Source organism: Penicillium crustosum, assembly GCF_028827405.1.
Source record: "Penicillium crustosum strain IBT 35664 chromosome Unknown utg000003l_segment0_segment0, whole genome shotgun sequence".
NCBI classification, from domain to species: domain Eukaryota; kingdom Fungi; phylum Ascomycota; class Eurotiomycetes; order Eurotiales; family Aspergillaceae; genus Penicillium; species Penicillium crustosum.
Genome location: NW_026623124.1, coordinates 4,058,111 through 4,082,746, shown reverse-complemented (window position 1 = coordinate 4,082,746; position 24,636 = coordinate 4,058,111). Strand labels below are relative to the sequence as shown.

Sequence of the window (24,636 nt, the reverse complement as noted above, 5' to 3'; positions counted from 1 at the left end):
CGTCCAATCACATGGCAGTATTTCGGTCAAAGTTGAATTAAATCACGAAATAAAAACGACTGTCACGAAGCAGGGCTTCTTCACTATTGACGTTGATTTATTTTAATCATTCGTATTGGAAGCTCTTTTCGAAGGCAGATTAAGGATGAAGTGAGAGGAGAGACAAGTGGCAATTGCATGGTGGATTTTGAGTTCTAGCACACTAGTGACAACACAACTTCTCCTTGGTTTCTTAGGATTTATTGGTACACGCTGAGTGAGACTTTTTTGGCCCCTTCATTTAATACCGAGATCTGGATTTTATCGGAAATGAATGGATCAGGTTTGTCCAATTACGGCTGGACCGCTATTAACCACCAGCAACCTTCTACCTTTCCATCCTCCGCTCGAACCGAAGTTATTCCCGACCGCGAGTATTTCGACAAGACCCGCAACGACGAGGCAGTAGATGCTAAACTACCCATCCCCCGAAACCCTCGCCCAAAAATCGTCTCCAGCAGTGGCCGAGTCAGTAAGGCTTGTGAAAATTGCCACGAGCAAAAAGCCAAATGCAGTGGGCATCGCCCGGCATGCAATCGCTGTCAAGATTCTGGCGCCCACTGTTATTATGGCGACCGTAAAGGCATAGCTATGGTAAAGTGGGTGTTGCTGTATACTATTGCCGCACCTCGAACCTTTTTTAATCCATAAAACAGACAATTGAGTGATTTGACCACACGAGTTGAAACCCTGGAAGCATTGCTACGCGATCTCTATCCCAGACTCGATACCTCGTCAGCCCAGCAGGTTGATAGAACGCTTAGGGAGCTAAATTCGCGCACTCCACTCACCAGAACCAATGCTCCTACACCTCACTCGTTTGTCAGTCCCACTTGCCATAAGAAGGAGTCGACTTGCTTATCACCGGACATGATTGAGCCTACATCTTTTTCTTCAAGAGATTCGGGTTACACTCAGGATGACTGTATCCTTGATGAAGACATAGAGGCGATGCGGTTTAAAGCCCAGCAGCAGTAGGTGGGCGTTGCAGAAACAAAGATATATGAATTGGATCAAGGTATTTGAGTGCCAATATATAAGCCTATTACTGCCGAGGCCAACGGCGGTTGGAGGGAGCCGCCTAGAAATGCAGAGGATTTGACAAAGTCTCTGGCCCACGCAGAGGCTCGTCATACTGGACAGGGAAGAAGGAGTCCCTTCAGATGAATCAATAAAGTTTGGGAAATCAAATTCCAGTGTCATAATAAGCTTTCTCTTCATTACGTTGGCGACTGCCATTCAAATCCAGGCAATCCACGCTGCCTATAGAACATAGCGGGAGTCTTAGTTTGACTCGTGTAACAATGAGTCCCTTAGTAGAACAGTCCGGTGTCACCCCTTGTCGTGACGTATGTGCAAGATCCATGTAGGGGTCCAGCAAACAGCTCACATAGTATTCAATTGGTCCCTTAAGCCCCCGCATAAATATATTGTATCCGTCGGGGGTGCGGAAACATTCGCCATTATGCAGGGTTATTGGGGCACTAGAGAAGCTTGCAGCCTGACCATTCCAGGAATGGATATTGATCCAGTATACCTTAATACATTTGTACTTCAAGCTCTATTGCTCGGTAATCCAATCGTTGTACCCGGTCCGACCCAACCTCCTGCGGGGGTTTGAGGCGCATGCCAATTGGGTCGGACCGGGTATCATACTTGTGGAATTAACATTAGCCAATCCACTATTTGTTGAAGAATACAGTTGGGCCTTAATATTGTGCAACTAGACTTTCAGCGTGTCACAGTCTCGTCAGAGGACACAGTCTCATTCAGTCGAGTATTTCAGGGCACGTTGCTCGTCCACTTTTTCGGATCATTTAAGATCGCAAGTACAGTCCAAATTTTGGATATATACGCTTTTTCTGATTCTCGGGTTGTGTTCCTAGCTTTCTTGGAATCCTGACAATGGACGGTCTTGTCCATATCTGAAAGCAAAGGATTTGGTTAAGATAAACAAATTATTCATTATTGAACATCGCTCAATACGATAGAGATCTCTACTTTACAAGTTCGAGGGACCAATTTGATCTAGATGCAGAGTCTCATCACATTTTACCCTTTACGGGAACTATGCACGTATCCTATGAAAGACGATTCTGACGTGTTCAAAGTGACTTCTTGTAACAGTTGGCTGACCTGAGGACCCTAATTTTCTACGTCGTATCTATTACCGCCTTTCTATCTACAGCCACCGATGTCATTCCGACAAATTGGTAACATGTTGAGGAATCAACATTATAAGTCCAGATGAATACCACCACATTTACTAACATCACTATTACGCAGCTTTCCGAGTTCTGCAATCCGATAAATTCGCTTCCACAGTAACTGAGATCTCGAACAATACTGCAGTCATGCTCCAATATATACCATGACGACACACAAACAACCTTTAGATGAGATGCATTCTATTAAGAAAAGGCTTTCGATTAGTGCACTCTTGAACCCGCAGCAAGAGGACAAAGGATTTCCCTGCTCTATTACCTCACTGAACAGGGCAAAGCCATCTCGAATACCTTCTACAACTCAAATCTCAAACAGTTCGCTGTCCTCTCATGAACAGTATTTCTATAATCAGAAGGAAACGCAAACAAATATTGGGCACTCAGTTGCCCCACACATCATTCGAGGTGACGCTGCTCTCTCGCCGTATCACCACCATATACTCCCCACTCTCAGTCCATTAAGTCTTCAGCTCAATCCGAGCAAACTAAAGGAAGACGACAAAATTAGCAGTCAGAATTGCAGCACAAATAACAGCTGAAAAGTCTGAGCTCAAATTGGAAGTACGAGGAAGAGCATATATACTTTGCGAGGTACTACTACGTTGAGCTTCACTTGAATTGGGACGAGATACTCGCGCGATTCTAGCGTCAATTTCCCGGCATACAACGTATAAATTTTGAAACTATTCGACAAAAGCTTCGTCGTTTTGTGAAGGGAAAGGAGGCTCCATATCCAAGGATGCAACGCTCTCTATAGGAAGTTGAGTACACTGAGAAGCTTGTAAATTCCACTGATTCAAGTCTGAAATCAGATAGCAAGGATTTAGGATTGAAAAGATCCAAAATAATGTATGGTTATTCTAGGGTGACTCTGCCTTGCATGTATCATATTTATCCGCTCCCGAGGGAGTATTCCGGGGTCTGTTACGAAATATAGGATACTTGTACCGAAAATAGACCATGGCGGCAATGTATTCTGCCACAATAGATCGAGCTTACCCGTCCCAGGCAAGGTTCGCGTCTGGCATATGGCCTGAATCTGAATCTGAATACAAAACGCGTAGAACCGGACCACGCCCCTCATCTCCAGTTGTTCTTCTATCTCGCCCTCTATTCCAATCACTAATAAAACCAACGGGTAATGCGGTCACAAGACGCCTTGATGAGATGAACGGGGACTCGTAGATACCTGGAATCGATTGAGAAAACAGCAAAAGTATTTGTGAAAATGCAAGATCGGGCAGTTCTCATGCGAGCACGCAGCTTCCCAAGTAGCACTCAGCACAACTCGACGAAAATCAATATTCGATAATTATTAAGACATTAGAATATAGCTACCGTCTACATTCACTGGAACTCCCTGTTGGTTACCTTATATGGCATTCAACATAACGACAAATCATCTCACTAAATTGACATTAAAGGTAAAATCGATAAAAACAATACGGAGACGAGCATTGGCATAAATTGCAACGAAGCAACGCAAGACGAGTTCACATTCGAGTTACTGACTGTCTGGCCCTTTTGATCAATCGTTCAGATCGTCTCGGTTCAGGCCAGACGCCGTCAATATCTGAAAGTTTGCGTTTGGCTGACCATCTGTCATAAGAGTTATGTGGCGGTTCATTCGTAATACACTCAGTGGTGCTATGTGGTGTTTCCTGCGTCTGAAATTGATCCGTTATCGAGCAGGTGTCCGGCACACCGCAAACCGGATATTTATTGTCTTCGTATCTCTTTTGATCAGTTTCTAGCAACGGTCAACGAAAAGCATGTTAAGAGCTAAGGGTTATAACATACCCGCTTGGCTAGTTTGACCATAGAGAGCAACGGAGTGATCTTCCATCACCTTAGGCGCTCTGTCCTTGGTTGCTTTATCACCCAGGCGGGGACAATTCTGTTCAAGGATTCGAGGCTCTTCCGGATCCTCGCTGGCTAGCCGCGTAGTGAGGGATAGAGCAGAAACAGAGTTAACGTCTGCACGCTCGTCTGCTGGGGCTGGAAGGCTTTCATCGATCAATATCTCCCAGAACTCTGGTGTAGCCATGATCTCAGTGTCGGCATCAGAACCAAGATGCTCTGCCTCATCATAGCCACAATCCTCATCAACATGAATCACTATAGGGTTGGAAGCTGAGCCCAAAGGAGCAGGATCATCTCCAATCACTATGGGATTGGCCTCAGTGCCTAACTCGGAAGAATCGGTGAGTTCGTGTATGACCAGTGTAGGCCAGTCCGAACGCTCATCGGGGATTGATACTTCGCAATGTCAAGTTAGCAAAATCCATAATGCTTCTAGAATATCCCTCACCGAAGGCCTCGCGCGCATTGTTTGTAAAAGAGCTCATACTGACTGGAGCGGGGAGTAGAGGCGAAAACAAATGCTTAATGATTGATGTAGGGTAAGACTAAGGGCTGTGATCAAGCTCAAAGACCTAATCAGATTCTTGACTGTTGCTATCGGAGAAACAGCGTGCGAGATACATGGCTTTATATCTCTCGTCTGGCCGATTACGCCTTGTTCAGCCTGTAGAGCTGAAGCGGGCACCTTCGTCCAGGTCTCAGCGGCAAGACCCAGCAGGATCGCTTCCAGACGAGGCCTGTCTGCCAATCGTCTCCATGTCTAACGCACATTGCATCGGAATACTGTATGAAGGACCAGCTTATCGTCCATTTGATCCAATAACATCACAAAGCGCAGTTGCTAATTACGGAGGACTGCACTCCTGCTCATCGACCGCGCCCAGTAACACCGCCACCGTTTCGATTGAGCTCTGTTTGCCAGTCGTGCCACGGCCCAACAGAAGACGACGCATGCAAGATGGACCAACACAGAGACTAAGGACCCCCTCATCATCCCCAGTCCGCGCGACGCAGATACACAGAGCGCCTTCGGTGACAGGGGTCGGGACTGCGTAGATCTCCGGAATGAGGACGACCGCGACCCCGAGATGATACCATAATGATGCTGCTATTCCTGGAGAACTGCAAGTACGCGCATCGTCTGCGCCCAATATCCTCACCACTGGATTGATTGAGCTCTGCTCGCCAGTCGTTTCATAACTCGAGACGAAAGACGAAACGCGGAAGAGCAGACCAACATGGAGACACACGCTACCTCCATCTCCAGTCCGCATGACCTTTTCCTTGTCCTTCTATCAAGTCCTCTGTGCCAATCGATTGTGAAGTCAATGAGTTCGGTCACAAGGCGTCCAGTCAATTGAGCTCTAATTGCCATTCATTCCGTAACCAATTGCTGTGGATGAGACGCTCATGAGGTACTCACCGAGAGATCAAGGCTGCCTAATCGCCTCCAGTCCCACGTGTAGCTCGTGTTGAAGGATTCACCCCCTGCTGTCTTATCCGTCCATCTCAGCGTGTCTGCCAATGGATAACCACGTCAAATGGGTCAAGGACAAGGCGTACTTGGCGAGCTGAGTTCCACTCAGCTATTTCTGAAAATAGAACGACGGTACGAAGGATCGACGGGAACGGAGGCGTGCAAACGGTCTGGGGAGAACGGCGAGCGATTTCAGAGATCATTGAAGCGCCTCAACATGGCCGCTGTGGAAGCTTCACATCAAGAAGAGCAGGGAAAGGAGGAGTTGACCATGTTATCCAGCTTTCGCAGACGCTTGTATCGCTGGCTTGCGCGAATTGTAGGGAGGAGCGTCCGGTCGAGTATGCAATTGATGCGTTTTAACCAACATTCCCCTCGGTCCGAAATTGATTGGACACCATCAGCCACAAGGCTCTCACTCTCGTACTGCGCCCCAAGGCAGATCCACGAACCCGCCGCACACAGGCGATTGTCCACAGAGGGTTTAGGGCGACTGAAACCAAAGGGGCAATAGATCGACGACGGACCGGCCGACTGACATGTGATGTGATGTGACGTGACGGAATCTGCCGGTCGGCGTGACGGACCAGGGGCAAAAATCCCTCATCTCGAGCGTAATGGCGAGGGCTGAGAGGGAACGGGGCAGGGCGAAGGAAGCAGCGCAGATTGCGCTCCAGGGCTCGCTCGAAGGACCGCATAGGACTGGCTGGTTCACGCCGGCGATAACGGGGGTGGCGGAGCTCGGTGAACCGGATCAATGGCAAAAATGCCTCATGTGCAAGGCGCGCATGGGGGGGCGGGCCGGGGGAGAAAGGAGGAGCAGGAGAGCCAGAAATTTGAAGGGGCGATGGGGAGGACTTTATAGAACCACGCACGGCGACGCACAGGGCACTATGACGCTAGACCAAAAAGGCCAGCACTAGGCCTAATAGCGTAATTTGCGGAAGGAACTCTAACCATCCGATATGGTGTAGTGGCTAACATCGCCGTCTCTCACACGGCAGCCGGGGGTTCGATTCCCCCTATCGGAGTCTGACTTTGTTTTTTTCATGTAGGTAATTAGTTGTATAATATTAATTTTTCTTCTTGTTGCAACCATATTATGTTCAGTGCCGGGTAAATTTTCAAAATGGCGATTTTCCAAGGCTACGTGGAGAGGTAAAAATTTTTTGCTACGGATAACGTAGCGGTAACCAACCACATATGTAGTGTTACTTATAATGGGGTAGTGCAAGAGGCGAAGGAGAGTATAATGATAGTAGTGGTGTTGGTATGCTTAGCAGGGAACAAAGGATTTAATGTTTCGACTTTTACATGCAGGATGAAACATTATTTGACTACATCTAACACCGGCTGCGTCTCATCTCCCAAAATACACAGCATCTCCTCGATATCTATACTAGACCGATTAATAGGAAATCCTTGTTGAGTTATCAGCTTGGTGTGGATTTCAATTGGGCGGGTTCAAATAAGTGCCGCTTCGTTTTGTACGGGAGGGAGATCATATTGGCAAGTTTGTTGTGTTCCCATGCTAGTTTCAATAACCATTGAGAAAGTATAAGCACGTGGAGCAATGGCCGAAAAAACTTACGCGGGTGAGGAGGGCACTGATCTCGAGATGACGATCTCATCTCCTAGTTTTCATGTTTCAAGTTCCACGTTGTGTTATTTGTCGGAGGTGTTTGCGATGAGAGACGTTGTTGATGGGAGATATGAGAGGTCAGAAGCCGTTGTTCTCTATGCCAGGTAGACTTGGAAGGGCCGAAGTTTATCTAGTCATATATTCAGTGTAATATGGTGTCGAACAAGTCGATTATATTGAGGGTACATATCCAATAGATATGCGGTTGGAAATGAGATGTTGCGAGGAGTACCGAGTGGGATCTTCTTGGGCGGGGTGTTGTAGGATATTCATCTCCATTATGCTGAAGGGAAGGGCCTCATGAAATACGCGTATTAACTCGCCGTGGTTCACCGGTACAAGGCTCGAGTTGGGCAGACCAGTACATCCCCTTGGCGACATTTTCGAAATCTCAGATCACCTTTGGGCTCATCATCATATGAGTAGTCGTTGATGGATGTGTCGACGCACCTCCTCAGTACATAGATCGTAAAAGACATAGTGTCAAAAGATGGGGAACCTTGGAAGGCCACTCTTATTACCATAACACAATCCAACAAGAATGAGAAAGGTTGAACCCGAAGATGGACTGTGGCGGGAAGGCACGAGGGGCTAAGAAGGGGGTCATAGGAGCCATGTAAGGAAAGAGCTAATGGCAGCGGGGGATGATGTATTATCGGGTTATTTATATATCTACAGCAACCAATATGGCTGGCATTGAAAGACATGTATGAGGTATGATGTGATCGCATGCCACGCAACAGTCATATATTGTTCTATCATCGACCTGTGGCGATGCTAAATCAAGGTGATTTCTCGCCCAACCCAAACATTCTAATAGAGTTGTTCCAAGCACTGGAGAGAAAAATGAGTTAGCATGGAGCTGAGCATCAGGACGAATCAACATCTTACGCTTCGCAAACTTCCTCCACAGTGATACCCTTGACGCTAGCAATAACATGAGCAACACGAGCGATGGCGATAGGCTCATTCCGGCCCTTCACCATACACCCCTTCTGCCATTTTTCCTTCTTCACAGCCTTCGGTAGATCCGGTGCACCGTCTAGGTGCTTTGCAGATGCATGAGATGGTCGGATTTCACACTAGGATATAAGTTAGTCACGATTGATCCAACCAGAGCTCAGAGCAAGTTACATACCCATGGCCCATCGGTTTCGATTTGGAGCCGGTCGAGTGGAATAGCTTTGACAACCTCCAGGTTCTCCTCCGTCTTCATACTGCACCCGTTAACACCGACATCTAGACCCAGCGCGACCATCCGGTTCATCTCATCCATTGTCCCCGTGAAACTGTGCACAAGTCCCCGCTTGGGGAGCTTAGCAAGCCTTGGGGCAAGGAGTCTCTCAAAGTCCTCGCTTGCAGCTCTGGAGTGGAGGAATAAAGGGAGCTGAATCTCGACAGCCAGGTCTAATTGTGCCTCGAAATATTTGAGCTGAGGCTCCTTCTCGCTCATGAATAGTCGGTCATAATCAAGGCCGATTTCGCCGAATGCGACGGCATGGCCGGATTGTGTGGATTCAATTGCTAGAGCGCGGAGCTCCTCCAGCATTTTTGACGGACCCTCTGGGTATTCATCAAACAGCTTTGCTTGGCATGGATGCACACCAACGGTTGCATAACAAAAGCCCGCTGCAGAATCCTGGCGTTAATAAGGAAAGGGAAACTCCTGGCAAGCTCCGAACTTACGGTATTTGCTGGCGATATGGACAGCGTGTTTCGATTCTACAAGATCTGAGCCTGTTACCATGAACTTTGAGCAGCCTACATCGCGAGCACGCTGGACAACGTCATCGAGATCATCTTCATGGGCCTGCTTTCCGTGATATTCACCGCGGAACACAGGGTCGCTCAAGTTGATACCGATCTAGTATTTCACAGTTAGCTATGAGTTGCATAGTCTTTCGAGGGCGAGGCTCTTAAGAGAAGGGACCCACATCAACATATCGGAGAGGTTTGGATTCGGCCATATTTAATGTGGTCTGTTGTTTCCCGGTTGTGGAGATTGTTCTGGGATTTCCAGCAGATATGGAATTCACAGTAGACAGACCAGCCAAACTATGACTCTTATGAAAACCTACGAAATGAGTCAGCTCAAGCTTTTCCAAGCCACCCAGCCTTCGCATGACTGGGCTAGTGGATAAACCCGTATTTGGACACGAAACAGACCTAAGGAGACAGGTCTATCTACGCCTGTTGACTTCACACTCGAGGTGATGTTGCGGCGGAAAAGTTTCAAAGCACAGCCAACGGCAGAGTAAATCTGCATCAGATGAAAAGTAGATATCCTTGTTATTGGGTTGTTGAAACGCCTCCTCTGTCAAGCATAAAATGTGTGTTGACTCACGGTCGGAAAACGGTCAGCCACACTAGGGCTGAGGCTTTCATGTGGCTGGAGACAGTTTGTGCCTGAGGATTTAGGCGCCAATATCAAGGACCCACTCGGAGAGATATCCGTAGTCCAGTCGGTGCTACGCCGATTGAAGACACTTCAGGGTTGAGATGTCTCCAAACATGAGTGATTCTGTGTGCCCTCGTATTGGAAGTAATTCCCTGTTCTTTTTGTGAAATACCATTGATTTATTGACAGCTTTGTGTGACCAACATGTGTGGAGCAGAATGCGCAGGACTGAACATTGGAGGGATAGTCCAGATCACCGAGTGATCCCGAAGACATTCAAGCCCAGGATGTCGAGCACGAAAATGCGAATTTACAACGCTCATCATACGAAGTTAAATACTCGAATAGGAAGCTCGGGGGACTATAGCCCGCACACTCCGGGGTAAGTCCGGGGACATTGCCGAAGACCATCCCCGCCCTGGGTCCTTGCTGAGTATTTAGTTCGCTATGGATGGCTGCTTCAATTTCGTACCCACTTTATTCATTCTCATTCACACCTTTATATACAGGACCAGCGTTGTTTAATATCAGCCTCGATTTCCTCCCCGCTAATCGAAGACCCCGCCCGTCTATAATCTAACAGCAATGGCAGACCAAAGACTTCTATCTACTCAACAGATCTCACAGCACAAAACGCCTGAAGACTGTTGGATTGTGGTCGAAAAGCAGGTGTGGGACGTGACCGACTTTTTGGAAGAGCATCCTGGAGGATCTGCAAGTATGTACACCGACAAATATATCTGATGACGACATTTAATAATGTATGTCCTAAACAGTTATCCTGAAGCATGCAGGCGGAGATGCAACAAAAGCCTATTCAGAGGTTCATGCACCCAGTGTAATGAAGAACAATCTCCAACCGGAGAAGTTTAAGGGCGTCCTCGATGAATCTACAATTGACGCCGAGTGGGCCAAACCACCACCGGGGCAGAGTCCCAAGGTGATATTAGAAAACGAGAAACCCCCGCTGGATACACTGATCAACTCGCACGATTTCGAGGTTGTGGCTTCGAAGGCCGCCAACAAGAAGACCTGGGCTTTTTACTCCAGCGCAGCTACAGATTTGATCACACGGGACGCCAATAAATCATGCTTTGACCGCATATGGTTCCGTCCGCGAGTCCTAAGAAATGTCCGTTCGGCAGATGCTGGGACAAATATCCTGGGCGGGAGTTACAAGCTCCCGCTGTTCGTGAGCCCGGCGGCAATGGCAAAGCTCATCCACCCAGATGGAGAGTGTGCCATTGCCAGAGCCTGCGCAAACAAAGGAATTATGCAAGGAGTGAGCTTATATGATATTGTCGTTGTCAGTCACTATGCTTACGGTCTGGGTAGATTTCAAACAACTCATCCTACACTATGGATGAGCTACGTGAGGCAGCACCCTCAGCCGACTTCTTCTTCCAACTATATGTCAACCGGGACCGAGAAAAGTCCGCCGCTCTACTACGCCAGTGCTCAGCGAATCCGAACATCAAAGCCATTTTTGTTACCGTGGATGCCGCATGGCCCGGTAAGCGCGAAGCCGATGAGCGCGTCAAGGCAGACGAGAACTTATCAGTGCCCATGGCGCCGTCTAAGGTGCAGAACGATAAGAAAGGCGGCGGTCTCGGTCGCGTGATGTCTGGGTTCATCGATCCCGGGCTGACATGGGAGGATTTGCAATGGGTGAAACAGCACACGCACAAGCCGGTGTGTTTAAAAGGCGTGATGTCAGCGGATGATGCGCTGCTCGCAATGAAAGCGGGACTTGATGGTATCTTGCTCAGCAATCACGGCGGTCGCAACCTAGATACCAGTCCGCCGTCGATTATCACGCTCCTGGAGATCCACAGGCGCTGCCCGGAGGTCTTTGATCACATGGAGGTTTATGTGGACAGCGGTATTCGGCGTGGAACTGATATCCTCAAGGCTGTTTGTCTGGGCGCAACGGCCGTGGGAATGGGTCGGAGCATGCTCTTTGCTACCAACTACGGCCAGGAGGGAGTAGAGCATCTGATTGACAGTAAGTGATGACTTGACGTTCTGCTCTTATAGTTTGCTGATTTGAGTTTCTCGCAGTCATGCAAGATGAACTGGAAACATCCATGCGTAATATTGGCATCACATCCCTGGCGGAGGCGTCCCCTGATCTCGTGCACACTGGGGATGTCGACCACCTGGTTCCAGCGTCCCGCTCGCACCCGTACGCTCGGGCCATAGCTAAAGGACGGCGACCGGGGCCATCGAAACTTTGAAAATGCATATGGGTATGAGATATTGCACAGGGATTGCAATAATGTGGGTTGGCCAATGGCATAGTGCGGGGATGTTAGCCATCTACAACATATTAACTTTGAAGGGCATATCATACAGCATATACAGTACGCTATACCGGTTGCCTCGAAGATTACGTAGTAATTAGCGATCAATATATTTACCTACCTATTAAGTATGGTAGAACTCAACAAAAGTCCCTAGTCTAGGGATGAAAGGGGAATAATTCAACCAGATTCCTGCCAAGATTTACTGACACTTGCCCAGGCCGGGTCCTTACAGCTATGGAATATTTGTACTCCCTAGCCCCTGGCCACAAAAACAATATAAGCACAGCCACCTATAAGGTCTGGTGATCTCAACACGATGTCTTCGATCCGGGCGTTCCGGGTACAATAAGCGATTGCGGGGTTGAGAAAAGCATGAATTTGAATCTGAAAACGGACACGTAGCACCATAGAAAGTAGATCAAGGATATCTCTGCAGAATGACCGTGTATACCGTGTAGGACAGAGAATAGGTTAAAAGGAGTAGATCATCGGAAGGCGGACCCAACTCCGAGTCTCACCGCTCCACTTAATAAAGGACTAGTCTAACACTAATTTGCCTCTGATGTCTTGACTCATATTATTCTTAGAATCTATTTGAGGTCCACTATCAGGTCATGGGATTCCTCAACAGTTGAGGATCGGCGATCAACCCCGGTATTCCCAAAATTGGAAAGATTGGAAGCCATTCTTGGTTTATGGCTTGCGTGCTTCCAGAATTTGGTGCAGACCGACTCACCAGTTGGGAGAAAGAAGGGTGTGGGAGTGAATTGGAGGAGCCAGTCACGATCCAGGGATTAGAGGTCGATATGCATAATGGAACCGTTGTGGAGGTATCTCCAATCGGATATCGCTCCCCGTTTCTCACTTTCCCCTAGGAGAATTAATTCAATGAGGGGGAGTCTACGGAGTACGTTGTACACAGCATGCCCAGGTGGGTAGGATACGATTAGTCGACAGATTACCCCATTCTGCAGGAAAACACCCAATAATGGCCGATGTATATGCTGGTGATTATTTCATTGGATGATCGTCCAAAGAAGACGTAATGATCACCAGTTTCAGGAGAGAGAGGGGTGAGAATATAGAGTGGAAGTACAGAAGTACAGCAGTACAGAATACATCACTTTCGGGGGGTAAGTGATGTACCCGGTACATCTTGTCACTCCGTGTTCTGGTGGGTACGGGGTAGCCTACAGTCCCGATAGTTGGGTACCTTGTACTTACGCCGTAGATCTCTGACTGGGAGAATTGTTGAACTCCGAACATTTTCACGGGCATTTGGTATTTAGCATATATAAGAGGGAATTATTGTTTCCCCTCTTGCCAGCACATCTTTTTTTTAAAAAAATCTCTTCTAAATATCAAATCCGTGAGCAAATTTTAACAAAAATCACCCACTACTACCCTTTACCCCAGTGTTGACGTGCTCTACTTTTTTTTTTTGGTTCGACACTATCGACACTATCGATAACGGGTCCAGACCGCCAAGAAGTGGCCTCATAGCTCTCCCCAACCATTCTCAGCTCTATAAAGCTCCCTATCGTCCTGTTCTCATACTTCCATACTTTCTCCCTTTTTACTTTCCTTCCACTATACTTGGACACCTCTGCCTCTACCCAGCCTCCCAACACACCTTTATTTTTTTTTAAAAAAAAAGCTATATAACTCTATACATTCACACCATCACAATGACTGCTCCCCGTTCATCATCTCTCCGCGCTCTGCGCACTCTATCCCAAAAGCCCGTGGCACCCTCTGCTCGCCGCAGCCTTCACATCACCGGGGTTCAATCCGCTCAGCCCGCCAACAACGGCGAGAAGGCCCTCTCCAACCATGATGTCCTCCAATCCCGCGCCTTCAGCATCGCCATGCGCAGAATCAACGGCAGTGCATTCTCAGAGTATGTCCCACTCACCCATTCCCTTCTATACATCCACCCATACCTCTATTCCAAACCTTCAATCAAACGAACACCAAAACTAACACATTCCAGCTCCTCTTCCTCCCGCCAATTCAACACCTCCCGCGCCACCAAAGCCCTGAACGACTCTTCCACCGTCGACTTCGTCTACATGCCCAGCATGGCAGACCTCGATGCCGCCCCTCTACAACGCAGCATCCAAGTCCCGGTCCTTCCCGAACTCCCCTCACTCCCATGGCGCCAAACACCCACCGCCCCACCCATGAAGCCCCAGATCTACACCGTGTCCGGCACCGGCGCTGACGTCTCCGCCAGCGCAATGAGCGAGGTTGTTGATAACCACGCCATCGATCTGGATCCGTTCACACTTACCGAGGCCGTCGGTCGCTCACGTGCCGGTGAAGAAATCCAGCGCAGATCAAATGGTTCTTCTGAGCCTGGTGTCATCCGTGAGCTTTGGGCTGGCTTCCTTGATGATGTTATGGGTCCCAAGCAGACTGTTCAGAGGAAGTAGAGTCTTTTGATTCATCCTTCTTTGGTCTATTCTTGTTTTTCAGTCCTGTTGACGGGTCTGTGATGAAACGAATTCTTTTGTTGTCTGTTACATTGTTCGGGCTTTGATTGTCTTTTTTTTCTTGTTTGGGTTCGGATTGTTTTGAAGTAGCGTTTTGATGTAATATCTTTCCCATGGAGTGGACGTCTTCCTCCATGGTGTCAGCCAGCCGATCATTGGCTTTGTTTTTCTTTTGGGTTTTATCCTTCTTATTCACGACGGCTCTGTCGAGTTGTTCCAATTCAATTGAACATTACTATCCAAACCATCTCCAACAAGTCCTGGTCTCTTCTAATAACATCTTTTAGAAAGCTTGTTCGACCAGGTTCAATTTTGTCTATGATACACTACTGGGATACAGATACAAAGCGAGAACAATCCAAAAACGCACAGAGAACATTTCCAATCTTCCCAGTCTACAAAATTGTCACCAATCCATTGCCATAAATGACTCAATACCCTCATGGACAAAAAACCCCGAAACGCCGCGATTTTCGTTGTGCCGAGGCACTTGATCCAATACCCACCACGCATGATCTACAACAAAAGCAGATCCACCTGAACTCCCCGGAACACCTCCTCCGCTGTTAAATCAAAATCCACCGTTAACCCGAGGTCACCAGACCAGCCCTACTCCAGAAGAGTGAGTCATTGTGTCAATTCCCAAGGCCATCGCCGACAATTCCACCACGGTCCACCGGACGCATGTGCACGCCATACCGAGCCAACTCCCCAAAATAACCCTAAAGGTGATATTCACTGCATATTATCCGATCCCGACAACGCTAGTCCTATCCAGCTCGGGAAAAATGACGTCGCAATATTCATAGATGTTATGAAGAACCGGGGCTAGGATACCGAATCTAGCATGTTGCAGAATCGAATCAGTTCACCCTTTCTATTTTCTTCCGTGTCTCTAGCGGCACCGTCGGTAATAGCTTTGCCGTTCCGAGGTATGTTTTCTTTCCTCCCTTTGTAATTTCCTGTTGTCCGTGGATCGATGGGGCGGATGGGGATCGGGTGTTTCGTGGGGAAGGTCGGAGTCCCGCTCGGGCTATTTCGGGGAGAGCTGGGGTGATTATCTGATTGATTTATCAATCTTCAGCTGGGGACTGAATTTGTATTTGTGCGTCATTGGATATATTTTTTTTCTTTTGACAACGCCTATTTTGTTTGCCTTTTTCAGGCTATAGGTGGCTGGTGCTTTGGGGTTGTTTGCGCTGCAAGGGGTCTGTGGCTTTGCATCACGATCACGATCTACCCGCAATCCAGGGCTGGTTTTATGCCTTTGTTGACATCATGGGGTTCTACATGGGGTCAATATATGTCGAGGTAGCCTTGTGCATAAAGTGTGCTACCTCCTCGGTTCGTCATCTGTCGGGGACCTTTGCTCCCTCCAGTCTATTTATTATTCACCATATGGCAAGCCGCTAAAAGTTCCTCTTCTCGAGGCACATGTTCGACCTAAGTCTAGAAATTAACAATATAAGAACAACCGGCGACTTATGCAGTCTTGCGATCTCTTTTTGGATGTTATTTTGATGTGGCTTTTTTTAAATGTCTAGTTAGATGTTGTTTTAGATGTCTAAGGTGTATACGAAGGCGATTAAAAAATGTGTATTTCTGTGGAAGAGGCTTTTCTATATATAACCTGTGACACTAGCACATGAATTGCGATAGAGCAATAGCAAATACCATGACTCTCGTACCAAATTAAGATGCACGGAGTATATAATCGCCAATATCCAAATGTTGATATATACCGAGGTACTAATATCTGTCGCACGGTGTGGCTATTATAGTGGTCTTTTGTTTTGAATATTATCCCCGTCCAACACAGTCTCTTGTAACACCAGCGCAAGACCTTGTGAGACTTGCAAGGTGTGTACATCTGCACTTCGAATTAGATATTCAGTGGTATACGAAGTGTTGTTTTTTAGATAGCTTGGTTTGTGATATATGGATTGTCCAGTTAAAAATACAGATCCACCATTCGCCCCGATATCCGTACAGTTTTGTGATGTAGCCATGGAAACTCCTGGATGTGTTCGAGTTTATCAGTCTCCACAGCTGGTCGATGATCTACATGATAGATCCGTTTTTGGTTTGCCACTGTTATCCTTTGCGATCAATTGGATCCGCTCGAAATACATAAAATGCGTACAACATTCAAGTTACTGGCCATTGAAGTTTGAATGAATTTGAATAGTTTGGCTCGCAGTGGCTCTCAGTAAGTACAAGTATTTGCCAAAAAATAAAAGTGGCCCCTGTTAGGGTTGTCGGGATCAAATGTTCTCGACCCAAGTGGAGGCGTAATCCTACGAGTCTAGACCATATGCTCCGTACTCCGTGCTCCTTGTAACTATTGTACGCCTAATGGGTAACAAAGTACAGTCGCATTCTGTCGGGGGTTTCACTTCCTTCTTTCACGTTCTATTTTCGTCTTTGGGTGTTCCCATGAAAGACCTCGATGTTTAGCTGTTTAACTATTTCACTACTTAGCTTCAACGTTACTTTTGACAATTAATATGTTCACACCCCGGATTTCCTAGGCAATCATAATCAATAGTTGGTATAAAAATAACCAAATAATTAAGATTCAAGATATCTCATAACCCAAGTTCCTATAGAAGAATATTAAGCTTGGACTCCACTAGCTTCATTTGACCAGCCGATCAGTTCTAGAATGAGCGTTAGACAGGTGGAGGATAGTCCCTGGCGTGGGGGAACTAAGCCAGTTCCAGTTTAGAGCCAACTGGTGTTCTTGCCAACTTCTCAGGGGGTTTTTCAACGGTGGAGACCCATGTCCGCCACTCCCCCCCTCACATCTTCTCATGGTCACATTTCAAGTTTCTCCAACCTCCTCACCTTCTACGATTCGTTATTTAATTTCCTGTCTGCTTTTTTTTTGGTTCTTCTCTTTAATTTCAATCTATCACTGAATTCAATCCTTCAACATCTCGAGCCCCAATTCCTCATACAGCGACGGTTATATTGAATAGAGAGACCTCCAATTGAATCCGGCATCAAATGCAGGCTTCTACACTTTCGGCCTAAACTCCCCCAGGGACCATGCATCTCTCATCATGTTTGGTCTTCATTGTCGGCATCTCAGGCGTGCACGCCTTCTATCCATGGGAATTGCGGATGAAACTTTCCACGGAAACTACAGTCGAACGTCGCTTTGTCCCATGGAACTTGATTGAAGTGAAATCCGATGAAAGCACCGACAGTACCGACGCATCCAACACAGCCGACAAACCATGGACCCTTGATTTGAAAAAAATGCCCGTTCGCCGCGACGATGGCTATAAGATTGTCGAATCCCATAAGCCATCATTGGCAAACAGTGCACCATTGAACCAGGACGGAACAGACTATTCATACTTCTCGCCCGTTCAAGTAGGTTCTCAAAAGCAAGAAATGTGGATGGCAATCGACACTGGAGCACCCAATACCTGGGTCTTCGACTCGAAATGCACTGAGCCTGTCTGCACACGCCATCACAAGTTCGACCAGTCAGCATCAACGAGCTATACCACCGACGATTCGACGTTCAGCCTCTTTTATGGCAGCGGCAAGGTTTCTGGAAAGATGGGCAAAGACGTCCTCTCAATTGCAGGGCTCGAAGTCTCGCAAACTTTCGGTCTAGCCAACAATGCCTCGGAAACTTTTCAGAGTTACCCATTCGACGGGATTCTTGGCTTGGGTCGATCGCGTACAGAAGGGTGGAATTTGCCATCTTTCATGGATCTTGTTGCTGAGAAAAAGCTCATCAAGTCAAACTTGGTTGGGTTCAGTCTCTCTCGCTCAGCAGACAATAATAAGGATGGGGAAATCAACTTTGGTGGTGTAGATACAACCAAATTCGACGGTACTATCTCCTACACTGCCACCAATGAGAAAATTTGGAGCATTCCCGTGGATGATGTCTATGTGAATGGACAAGGTTGCAACTTCACTGGAAAATCTGCTACCATCGACACCGGAACCACCTACCTCCTGATCCCTCCCGCGGATGCCAAAACCTTGTTTTCTCTCGTCCCTCATTCATCCCAACAGCCTTCCAACCCGAACAACTATTTGATTCCATGCAACTCGACTGCTACCATAGAGTTCGAGTTCTCTGGTGTTAAATACAACGTCTCACCTAAGGATTATGTTGGAAACGCCGAGTCGGACGGTTCGGCTTACTGCATTTCAACCATTGTCGGCTATGCATCCAACGGTGCAAACTGGCTTGTCGGCGATGTCTTTTTGAAGAATGTATACACCGTGTTCGATTTCGACAATGGAAAGATCGGGTTTGGAGCGCTTGCCTCGGCCTCGGCCTCAAACTCAAACTCATCTTCCACCTCTTCCTCTTCATCCACGTCCCAGGGCAATGGGACATTCACTGCACCGCCAGTCACTGGCACTGCCGCGTCTGCTGCTGACCCCACATCATCATCGACCTCCTCAACAATGGCCACAATCTCCGACAGCTCCGCATCCCACCTCATCCGCGGCATTAGCTGGTCTATGCTCACGGTCATGCTTGGCGCATTTGCTATTTAAACTGCATTTTAGCCCATCTTTCACTTCTTGGCATTTTTTGATTTGGCGGCAATCATATTTCTGCTCTTTGTATTACTGTACACTCACTTATTACCCACGTCCTTTCCGTGCATATTGTCGATTATTGTACACGCACATTATTTCGTTTCTGTTAATACACCCGGGTTCACATACGATTACCCACTCATACTAACATACGTTGAAGGCACCTTGTCTATTCGGCTTTTTTTTTTCAGCTGCATATATCACTCGTTTCGTATTGAACATCTGACATGTATCCTTCATTTAAACTGGACATGACTTGCTATTATTTTCATTCAGATAGCCAAAAGTCTAGAATATCATTGGCAAATGGCCAAAATCCCATAATAGAAGCTTTCAATTCTAATCATATATAATCATATATAATAATTGCACACATTTCCGTATGACAAGCTGTATGGAGTGGGAAGGTGCCCATTTTAGGAAGGTACGTATTGTTAAGGGTATAAAAGGACCCTTCCCATCTTTCTTCCTCTTCTCTTTCTCTTCTCTTCTTCCTCTCCCCACCCCTCTTGCGATAACCCGTTGAGACAGTGTAGGCCGAGGCCCCTGTAGCACCGCGATGCCTATGCATGAGATATCAACATTGTTGAGGCCCATGCATCTCAGCATCCAACTCAAACGGGGCTTTCTCGTGTGTGTCCTTTGACAAGTGGCTAAACATTTGGGCACTATAGTCACTTGACAAGTCCCACGGAATACATTGGGGTTGTTTAACCACATCCTTTTCATTGTGTAGCTAGTCACCTAGGCAGTCACTGATTGTATTTACAGTCGAAGACGCGTAGCGTTGAGTCATATGTCTGGACTAGGGTAACAAGCTGTCCCTGTAAGCAAGAGGATGTTATGGAGGAAATCAAAAGCAGCATACACCCCAGAATGTTTTCCATTCACAAAGTCTTCTGTGGTATGAGCGTATAATTCTTCGGATCCGACTCTGCGTCTCAAAGTCAGCGTCCATCTTCACATCCCAGCAGAAACAAAACTCACCAAGAATATCCCGATTGAAATCCTCAACCCCATTGAACCCAGCAACGCCCATCAAAATATCCAAATCCGCCAACAACGACTTCATAACATGTCGAACCCCATCCTCACCCTGAATACTCAACCCCCAAATCCAAAGCCGTCCAATAAACACAAACCTTGCCCCAAGTGCCAACGCCTTAACAATATCACTCGCCCCCTAATCCCAGAATCAAACATAATATAAATCCTCTCCCCAACAGCCTCAACGATCCTCTCAAGCGCATCAAGACTAGCAACAGCACCATCAACCTGTCTCCCAGCATGATTACTCACAACAATCCCCTCAACCCCAAGCCCAACACACCTCCTCACATCACCAACAGACTGAATCCCCTTAATAACAAACGGTCGTCCCCCACTAATCCCCCTCCAAGTCTCCATCAACCAAGGGATCTTCTCCCACGACCAAGCACGTCCATGCCAAACAGAATCAATCCACTTAGTCGAAGCAGCAACAATATCAACATCAGGATCGATCCCGTCCGCAACACATCTCTTCCGGAAAACAGGGTCCGTAAGACCCAAATCAGCACCGAAGCCGCGGTAGAATGCATAGTTCGATGACGCAACATCGTCATGTCGCCATCCGAGCTGCCATGTATCCGTCGTGAGAATCAGTGCATCGAAGCCGTTTTCCCAGGCCCGTGTTAGAAGTGAGACGGTTAGCTCGTCGTCGTGTGGCATGTACAGTTGGAAGAATCGTGTTCCTGAAGGTCCGTTTGCGGCGGCTACTTTTTCAATTGATGTGCTGCCTGCTGTGGAGAGGCAGTAGGGGAGGTTGAGCTCGTTGGCGACTTTTGAGACGGCGGCTTCGCCGGTTGGATGGTAGATTTTGTTTATTCCGATTGGAGCGAAGCCGATTGGGGCGGAGACTTTGTGGTCGAAGATCGTTGTTGTTGTTGAGCGGTTGTTGGTGTCGATTAGTTGGTTTGGGATTAGTCGGTGGCGGTAGAAGGCTTGTCGGTTTGCGAGGTGGGTGTTTGACATTCCTGCGTTTGAGGAGGCGTAGTACCTGGTAGTGGTTTTGTTAGTGGTTTTGTGTCTTGGGATATTGCTGGTCTCGGATGGGGAGGTAGCATGTACCAGCCGCCCTCGCTCAGCTTTTCTTTGGCTCTTTCTTCCATTTTTCGAGGATCTGTAGAAGTTAGAGTTTATGTAACTTCGGTGGGATCATAGTGAAGACTTTATACCCGTATTGAAGAGTGGTGTTGTTCCTTCGTTCTGTTTCCAGAAGTTCTCTCTCTGGTAGAGACCCCATTGAGGTGTGGTGCGCTCTTTGATATGTGGGTTTGTTGGGTCGCTCATATTGCAGGTAGATGTTTGTTTTTATTCCAGGGTCTTCAAGTCAATATATCAATTCAAATAGATGCAAAAACAAAACAGCTATTTGCTTCCAAGCTTTGAATTCAGTGTTATAAGTCAACCTTGGAATATTTTATCAATGACTTCATTTTGACGTTGTTTGGCCATCGGAAAACACCCGGAGCTTGGTTAAGCTTAAATGAACTCCCAAGGTACAAATCATGAGTTTCGATCTTCCCTTCATATTTCAACTTGTTGCTTTCAGTTGAGATTCATTATCAACTTTAACCTTGGGAATGCCTCTCCAATATGACAAAGAGCTACTTTCGTCCAAAGTTGTAAGACTGCCAAGGGTGATTCGTCGTATTCTTGCAGACATGTATGGCAACTGGGAGTTGGTTTTAGCCTACAGCTCGATTTAATGACACTAGGATCGAGTTATCGGGTTATGACTCTCCAATCTCAGGCACCTGTACGCTACACATTGCTTGGGAGGTCGCCCCCAGCTGCAAACCACATCTACAGAGCAATATCAATACCCTCGGCGGCCCCTATCGGAAGCGATGACATCGTTTTTCGTATCCGGGCCGAGAATCCCCGGGGACGAACCTTATCGGTTAGGCCATACGGCAAGTTGCAGTGACCATAAGAGACTTAACTTATAGACTGATGAATTCTCGCTAAAATAGCATAATATATAGATTTTAGTATCTTTTACCAGAATACTCAGCACTCAGGATCACCTTTGATTCAATTAAACCCAGTAAATCAAGTGAAATTGCCAGCAAATTGACTTAGAAAGTCTAATGACCAGGGCGGTCACTTTCTGCCAAGCCACTGAGTAATTAAATCTCTTTTGATCGCTATAGGCTACTGTATACATCGGATCCTCGGGACATCGTCATTTTGTTGAGTACCGAGTCCAATCTACCGGAATAGCTACATTTCTATCCCATTTTTGGTTCTCCTTTCTTCGACATCACAATGTTTGGCCTCAGTAGAAGATCAGCGCTTGCTCGCTCAAAATCTCTGGCTGCGCTACCCGCGCGAGCTGCAGTCGCAGCCCAGCCATCCTGTATCAACACCCAGGACTTCCACTCCACGTCATCTCAGGCAGGATCCCGGCCCACGTGGATGCCCATGCGCGTCAAGACGCCATGGATTGATGCTTTGACACAGACTCGCGAGGCGCAGAAGGCCGGGTCGCAGGACAAGGCTGGGCAGAGCGTTAAGCCCGATGTCTCGCCGAAGAAGATGTCGGATAGCTATTACAGTGCTGTACGTATTCTTTTTGGCATTTGGTAAGGTGGAAATCCGCATGTTTGTATTGACTGGTTGGTAGATTTTGCCTTTGGCCCAAGACAAATGGCTCTTGGATTCTTATCTCAACGCCTCCGGGCATATTAGGTATGTCTTTGCTACCTAACCATCAAAGGAGCATTTGACTGATCATTCCAATTAGATTGGGCTCTCTTCTGATGGACCTGGATGCCCTAGCCGGCATCGTTGCCTACCGTCACACAGGTGACGGTGTATCCACTGTCACTGCGGCCTGTGACCGGATCACCATTGAGAACCCGCTCATGGAAATTTGCGACCTCGAGCTCAGCGGTCAATGTACCTACGCGACAGGTCGATCAAGTATGGAAATCTCCCTTCAGGTCACCAAGGCCCGCCCGGAAGGACAGGAGGCCAAGCCTGAAGATGTCCTGATCACTTGTGCTTTCACTATGGTCTCACTGGATCCGATTACCAAGACGTATGTTCCTCCTCTTTATCAAGCAATACACACAAACTAACATCAGACAATAGACCCGTCCCCGTGGCTCCTCTCATCGTCGAGACTGAGGAGGAAAAGCGCCTCTTCCAAAAGGGCGAAGCGAATTACAAGGCCAAGAAGGCCCTTCGCACACGCAGTCTCTTGGAGAAGGCACCAGACGCCGAAGAGAGCAACCTGATCCACTCAATGTGGACAAAGGAGATGTCCTACCTGAGTGAGTACCACAAAACCTTGTCCTAATTACCTCACTCAAATGCAAGAATATTAACCTGCCCGCAGATCCCCAAAACCCAGCTATCCGCCCCGCAAACCAAGCTTTCATGAGCGACACAGTACTGAAATCCGCCATGATCATGCAACCCCAATACCGCAACCGCCACAATTTCATGATCTTCGGTGGTTTCCTCCTAAAACAAACCTTCGAGCTCGCCTTCTGCTGCGCCGCATCCTTCGCACACGCCCGACCTAACTTCGTCGCCCTCGATCCCAGCACCTTCGAGAACCCTGTCCCCGTAGGCAGCGTGCTGTACCTGCGCGCCACAGTTGCGTACACGGAACCCGAGGAGCGCGAGGGTGATAGTACCAAGTACACTAAGGTGCAGGTGCGTGTTGACTCCAAGGTTCGGGATGTCGAGCATGGTACGAAGAAGTCCACGGGTATGTTTAACTATACTTTCCTTGTTGAGAAGGATGTGCAAGTTATGCCGAAGGGCTATGGTGAGTTTATGCTTTGGGCTGATGCGCGTCGTCGGGCGCAGAATGCTGCTGCTATTGATCCCATGCATAAGATGAGTGCATTGCGGAGTATTAAGGATAGTGTTACTGAGTAGATGGAATTCGGTTGGGAGGTTTTTTTTTTGATTTCTTGGTTTGGCCAGGCATTTTCTTATTAGATTTATGTAGATCGTCTCGCGTTTTGAATATTTCTACCTTTGTTTTGGCTTTTGGTTGAATATTGCCTATTCACTATGTACATGTGTATCAAAATAGCGTTAAATGCTGAGAAATCTACCAGAAGCTAGAAATTGCATCAAAATAAACTAAAGAGGCATAAAAGCCATATGTTTTGAGAAAGGCTACTATGCAAAAAGAAAAGAATCTATATACAACGCCCTCCATTCGCCTCACATGTTCCATCCAACAAAAAGTATGTATAAAACGGGCGGGGAATATATATAAGAGTATATCCGAACAAAAAGAACCCAGAATAGACAAACCGAACGCAAATATTCCATCCAGTATTCCAGTATTCCAGTCCACCCAGTCGAAGAACCAACCATGAAACCGACTCCATGTAAAAATGAGATGAGAATGATATGAGGAATCCTCCCAGGCCATTGCAATGCAAGGGTATACACAGAGGTTTTGATTCAACTGAAAAAAAATATCCCAGTCCTGACTATATAACTCCCTTTGTCCCCGCCACCTTCTCCTTCCGTGGAAAAGGGAAATTTCAAAAAAATATTCGTTTCAGGTCGTGATTTTCAGGCTTTTTTTGTGCC

General features: G+C 47.3%; 10 protein-coding genes across 10 annotated transcripts; 7 read left to right on the top strand and 3 right to left on the bottom strand.

Moving 5' to 3' along the window:
* Window positions 1-309: 309 nt before the first annotated feature.
* N7487_008624 (Zn(II)2Cys6 transcription factor domain-containing protein) lies at window positions 310-1,017 on the top strand (the record flags this gene model as incomplete). Its single annotated transcript, XM_056876354.1, has 2 exons — window positions 310-638; window positions 696-1,017. 2 exons carry the CDS (start codon window positions 310-312, stop codon window positions 1,015-1,017), a joined length of 651 nt encoding a protein of 216 aa, XP_056728542.1.
* A 2,740-nt stretch (window positions 1,018-3,757) lies between these two features.
* N7487_008623 (uncharacterized protein) lies at window positions 3,758-4,612 on the bottom strand (the record flags this gene model as incomplete). Its single annotated transcript, XM_056876353.1, has 3 exons — window positions 3,758-4,014; window positions 4,065-4,523; window positions 4,576-4,612. 3 exons carry the CDS (start codon window positions 4,610-4,612, stop codon window positions 3,758-3,760), a joined length of 753 nt encoding a protein of 250 aa, XP_056728541.1.
* Window positions 4,613-5,668: 1,056 nt separating this feature from the next.
* Window positions 5,669-6,118, top strand: N7487_008622 (uncharacterized protein; the record flags this gene model as incomplete). The annotated part of the gene is made up of 1 exon (XM_056876352.1): window positions 5,669-6,118. One exon carries the CDS (start codon window positions 5,669-5,671, stop codon window positions 6,116-6,118), a length of 450 nt encoding a protein of 149 aa, XP_056728540.1.
* Window positions 6,119-6,221: 103 nt separating this feature from the next.
* N7487_008621 (uncharacterized protein) lies at window positions 6,222-6,527 on the top strand (the record flags this gene model as incomplete). Its single annotated transcript, XM_056876351.1, has 1 exon — window positions 6,222-6,527. One exon carries the CDS (start codon window positions 6,222-6,224, stop codon window positions 6,525-6,527), a length of 306 nt encoding a protein of 101 aa, XP_056728539.1.
* Window positions 6,528-8,133: 1,606 nt separating this feature from the next.
* N7487_008620 (3'-5'-exodeoxyribonuclease) lies at window positions 8,134-9,213 on the bottom strand (the record flags this gene model as incomplete). The annotated part of the gene is made up of 4 exons (XM_056876350.1): window positions 8,134-8,328; window positions 8,385-8,875; window positions 8,933-9,110; window positions 9,181-9,213. 4 exons carry the CDS (start codon window positions 9,211-9,213, stop codon window positions 8,134-8,136), a joined length of 897 nt encoding a protein of 298 aa, XP_056728538.1.
* A 1,016-nt stretch (window positions 9,214-10,229) lies between these two features.
* On the top strand, window positions 10,230-11,881 carry N7487_008619 (FMN-dependent alpha-hydroxy acid dehydrogenase; the record flags this gene model as incomplete). Its single annotated transcript, XM_056876349.1, has 4 exons — window positions 10,230-10,362; window positions 10,421-10,926; window positions 10,980-11,649; window positions 11,706-11,881. 4 exons carry the CDS (start codon window positions 10,230-10,232, stop codon window positions 11,879-11,881), a joined length of 1,485 nt encoding a protein of 494 aa, XP_056728537.1.
* A 1,757-nt stretch (window positions 11,882-13,638) lies between these two features.
* N7487_008618 (uncharacterized protein) lies at window positions 13,639-14,385 on the top strand (the record flags this gene model as incomplete). The annotated part of the gene is made up of 2 exons (XM_056876348.1): window positions 13,639-13,850; window positions 13,944-14,385. The coding sequence occupies 2 exons, from the start codon at window positions 13,639-13,641 to the stop codon at window positions 14,383-14,385; spliced, it is 654 nt and encodes a 217-aa protein (XP_056728536.1).
* A 3,111-nt stretch (window positions 14,386-17,496) lies between these two features.
* On the top strand, window positions 17,497-18,981 carry N7487_008617 (pepsin-like aspartic protease; the record flags this gene model as incomplete). The annotated part of the gene is made up of 1 exon (XM_056876347.1): window positions 17,497-18,981. The coding sequence occupies one exon, from the start codon at window positions 17,497-17,499 to the stop codon at window positions 18,979-18,981; it is 1,485 nt and encodes a 494-aa protein (XP_056728535.1).
* Window positions 18,982-19,913: 932 nt separating this feature from the next.
* N7487_008616 (uncharacterized protein) lies at window positions 19,914-21,357 on the bottom strand (the record flags this gene model as incomplete). Its single annotated transcript, XM_056876346.1, has 5 exons — window positions 19,914-19,960; window positions 20,014-20,209; window positions 20,326-21,064; window positions 21,136-21,187; window positions 21,243-21,357. 5 exons carry the CDS (start codon window positions 21,355-21,357, stop codon window positions 19,914-19,916), a joined length of 1,149 nt encoding a protein of 382 aa, XP_056728534.1.
* A 981-nt stretch (window positions 21,358-22,338) lies between these two features.
* Window positions 22,339-23,964, top strand: N7487_008615 (putative acyl-CoA thioester hydrolase; the record flags this gene model as incomplete). Its single annotated transcript, XM_056876345.1, has 5 exons — window positions 22,339-22,632; window positions 22,697-22,761; window positions 22,817-23,113; window positions 23,167-23,348; window positions 23,414-23,964. The coding sequence occupies 5 exons, from the start codon at window positions 22,339-22,341 to the stop codon at window positions 23,962-23,964; spliced, it is 1,389 nt and encodes a 462-aa protein (XP_056728533.1).
* Between the last annotated feature and the right edge of the window lie 672 nt (window positions 23,965-24,636).